The following is a 4191-nucleotide window of genomic DNA, read 5'->3' as shown; positions in this document are numbered from 1 at the left end:
CTAGTGGTGCAATTATTAAGTATTTGCTCTACACTTTTTTTTTTTTTGGTGCTTTGCATAAATAAGTGCAGATGGGGGATGAATGATGAATCCAAGTACCTATATTGAATTCTTGCTGTCATCCTCCCCCTCCAGCAGCAGATCTTTCTTTGCTAACAATCCTCTTAGGGCGGACTTTAAGACAGGCAATGCTGAGCTTACTTCTAATTTTGTTAATGATTGAATATTGAATCACTGATTGTTACTGTGATCTCTTCTGGATTTCATTTTTTATGCATATGGCTCTGCATGAACTGGAGTATAAGCTGCCTCTTATCATCCAATTACTTCTGTCTCCTGGCTCATTGAGTTCTCAGTGATCAGGTTCTGTATCCTAAGGACTATGCAGTTGCTGGAGACCCTTTCATTCCTTCATTTATCCTAGCACCCCCATTAGTTGATATGATACTAATTTTCTTTACCTTACTTGCTAGCTCCTGCTGCTCTTCTCAGCCAGACTGTTGGCTGTGCCTGGTTACATCTTTGTTCTTCAGCTCTTTTCCTGGTGTGTGTCTCATGAATCCTCATCTGAGTCAGGGAGACCTTGTTGCATCAATGCAGGCTGCATACATGGTTTGAATCCAGGATGGTGGCTGCTTCCCTCATGTCCCTGCATTACTGAACATGATTATAAGTTCTATATACACTTGCATTTTAAAATTCAAGGGTATGGGGTGAGAAAGAATTAAGGAAAGAGTTTGTTTTGGCCAAAATTCCACAAACTCTCACAAATGATACTCAAATGAAATCTAGCTGGGACCACGAGATCCCCTTGCTTTCCTATGAATGCCACCATAGGATCTCCTGAAAAGAAGAGATATGGCCTATGCTCCCTAGGAGTCTAAGTGAAAAGGTGCTTTGCCCACACAAGGTATGGGGGAAGAGAATCATTCAGGAAGTGTCTGCGTCTTCTGGCCAGCGTCCAGTCTGTTTCCTTCAATGTGGCTGGATAAAAAGCTCATAAAGAGCTGCTTTTGTTTTGGTATCTGATAGTTTGTGTAGTTCAGATGGCTTCTGATGTGCGAGGTAAACTGGAAGTTTTTCCTGGGCACATCAGAATATTCTGGCCTATTAAGACTCTGTAAGTGTGCCTCAACAGCCGTTGTATCAAGCAAGTTTCGTCCTTTACAGGATCTCTCAGTAGGGATGTTTTTTTGGCTTCCGTGCTTATGTATGCTGAATGATTGTAACCAAGATCATGTTGTGAATAAAGAGATAGCAAAGGTTTATTGCTGCATGCAGAGCAGCCTGAAGACTATCACCAGCAGATCCTCAGACAAAGAACTGAACTGCTTTTTTTCCTCTAGAAGATTCTCTATTTTTTTAATGCTAATTTGGGTAAGTCTAGTTTACTACTAAGGCACTGTGACAAGCAATTTCTATATGCCAGTTGCCTAAAAAGCCTTCTAGCAAATTCGGCCTTTTGTCTTATGTCAGGCATGGATGCAAGTCCTATGTTGTTTACTTGTTCCCATAATGCTACTATTATCATTGATAAAATAAATTAAAACACTGATAAGATTTTGTATTTCTTGTACTCTCCTGTCACGATTCGATGATATATTGGCTCTGATGGCAACACTGCTTTAGAGTATTTCCACCCTGCCCGTAAGAATCTACTTTTCCCTGTGCCACTACCTCAGCTATGGTAATTCAAGTGTTTGTGTGGTTATGTTATGAATCAAATCAGAGAACTTGATCTAGCATTTAAAAATCTTTTCTTCTCAGTTTTCAGGTTCAAAGATAGTAAGCCACTGTTTTAGTGTCATCAGTGGGGAAGAGTGGTAGGAGTGGGAAGGAATAGTTGGAATACCTTAAATGGGGATTGCTGAAAAGGCAACGTATCATTACACTATGTCTTCGCAGATATCTGCTGAAGTATTTTGGCTGGCTGTTGCTGGCCTTCATTTATTGGCATTAAAAGTTACCTAGAAAGAGATGTATGCAAAGTGTCCTAGACTGCCAATGATTTTTCCTGGACAGCATCAGAGGAATTCTTGGTATGACTTGTCCTGCCTTCCTACCCTTTAAACAGCTGCAATTAGGTTAGAGCTTGCAAGATGGTGGTTGAGGTGTGTCTTTCAGGCAGGCTTTAGGGCATTCCCTCATTTCTCTTCTGTTCAGGATGTTGATCTGCACTTGTTCTATCCAAATCCTCATTTCTATATCTGCAGCTCCTGCTGTGCTCTACTCTTCTACACTTCCCAGCACCTGTCCTGCCCTTGCTTTTACACTGTGTAATGGATAGTGCTTATTGTCTTTTCAGATTATTCTGGTATTCTGATTTTTCAGCCTGGCTCTAGTTAAATTGGGTATTTTCCTTGTCCTTATGCGGTCTTTGGTTATTAATTTTGGCCTCACTTGACCTCAGGTTCTTGACTCTTGCTCTTGGTCATTTCCTTGGTTAGCTTGGGCAAGTGGGTACAAGGGTCCAGGTCTTGATCAGGTTGAGTAGCCTATCAGTGTGTCCCTAAAAGAGGCATCTGTCTCCTGCAAGGATCAATCTTTTCCCAGTTTTGGGGGGACCTGGCTGTTGCCTGCAAGGTTTTCAGAATAGGTCTGAAAACCCACAAGAGATTTCTGCAAATGGTCCCAGCTGTTCCTCATGCTCTTCTCAAGCACTATTGCCTAAAAGATTTGAAGGCTAATGACATGTTAGAGTTTCCTTGGCCAATGCCACCTGCTTTTATTTTTAGAGCTGCAACTGRCCTTTTAGGATCAAAGGTGAGACCAATGGGATGATTGGAATATCCTGTCTTAGGGATAGTGTGGTCAGGTTTCTTATTCATGAAGCCTGACAGGCAAGTGGTAGGTTGGTATTTGACAAATCGAACTTCACCAAACATCAGAAAATGTCCTCCAGGCACAGGTRTCACCTGGTTTCCAATTATGATGATGAATTGTAGCCACTGGTAGTGGACACAGAAGGAGGTTAAGATGGAGTGGGAATTCTGTTTTCAGCGGCTTCAGCACTGAGTTATTCCACATCAAATCATCTACTATTTGTTGTCATGCTGTGGACATCTGTTTGAGGACTGACAATGCAGCATCAGCATCTGAAGATCAGTATTGACCCTGTGTATTCTGCATAAATTGCAGGCATTTTTGCTCATTCTGTCTATTTTCAGTAACTTCAGAGGAGTCCAGTGGTACATCTATAACCTATGTGTGACCCACAGCCATTCTTCACTTTGCTGTACCTCTGTCACCAAGCCTAGGAGAAGTAGTTCAAGACATCCCAAATAATCCAGTACTTTCAAGAAACTTTTTAGAAGTAGACATCACAAAATTGCACTATGCTGATCCAGGACTGAGTAATCCTTGGTCTGATGGATGGGTCACTACTTCTAGACCAGCCACATGGAAGACCAGCTTTGTGCTCTCAATTCAGGGACACCTTGCAGGTGAGAGATTAATCTGAAGGTAAATTACTATATACTTTCCCTGTTCTTCTCCTCATTCTGCTCATTATGGGTGACCTCCCCAGTAACTTGCCACTGTCAGAGACAGGATAGGGGCATTGTCTGAATCAGTGTGTCCTCATGTCAGGGAGGAGGAGGAGCATGGGCATGAGGGTGAGGATGATGAAGGTGCAGATGAAGACAGGGATGGAGGTGATGGGGATGAAGATGATGAGGTTGGGGGGAATGGGAATGGGGATAGCGCTGCCCCCACGGCGGCGACCGTTGAGAACCCTGCGTCCCCCGCCCGCGAAGTCTCGCGAGATTGCGCTCGGCGAGCGGCCAGTTCTCGCGAGGTTTGCGCCTGCTGCGGCGGCAGCGGTTCCATGAGGTCGGAGCGGGAGGCCGCGCCGGGGCCGGCGCGGGGCGGCGGCGGCGGGGAGAAGTGGCCCATGGAGGTGCCGCCGAGGCGGGAGTCGCCGCGCCGCGAACCGGAGGCTCCGCTAACCCCCCCTCCCCCGCTGGGGCCGCCGCCGCCGCCTCCCCCGCCTCTTCACCCGGCGCCGGGTAAACAGCGAGAGGAGAAAAAAACGGCGCTGAGCAAAGTGAGGGGCCGTGCGGGGCCGGGGGGCCGCGGGGCGAGCCCGGGGGCTGGGCCGTGCCCGGGGCTGAGCGGGGGAGCTGGGCTGAGCCTGGGGGTGTGTCTAGGGGCTGGGGTGAGCCTGGGGAGTGTGCTGTGGGTCTGGGGGTG

At 46.3% G+C, this 4191-nt stretch overlaps 1 protein-coding gene across 1 annotated transcript in view; it reads left to right on the top strand.

Annotated features, from left to right (window-relative positions):
• Positions 1-3458: 3458 nt before the first annotated feature.
• The window catches only part of UPF3A (UPF3A, regulator of nonsense mediated mRNA decay), a 28991-nt gene continuing 28258 nt past the window's right edge, over positions 3459-4191 (top strand). Inside the window, exon 1 of the mRNA XM_026055477.1 lies at positions 3459-4045. Coding sequence (XP_025911262.1) covers positions 3827-4045 — 219 coding nt within the window. The 5' untranslated portion in view covers positions 3459-3826. The remainder of the gene's footprint in view (positions 4046-4191) is intronic.

Source organism: Apteryx rowi, unplaced genomic scaffold, assembly GCF_003343035.1.
Source record: "Apteryx rowi isolate R43461 unplaced genomic scaffold, aptRow1 scaffold_123, whole genome shotgun sequence".
Taxonomy (NCBI): domain Eukaryota; kingdom Metazoa; phylum Chordata; class Aves; order Apterygiformes; family Apterygidae; genus Apteryx; species Apteryx rowi.
Note: the sequence above shows the minus strand (reverse complement) of the source record. Positions and strands in the feature narration are given on the sequence as shown.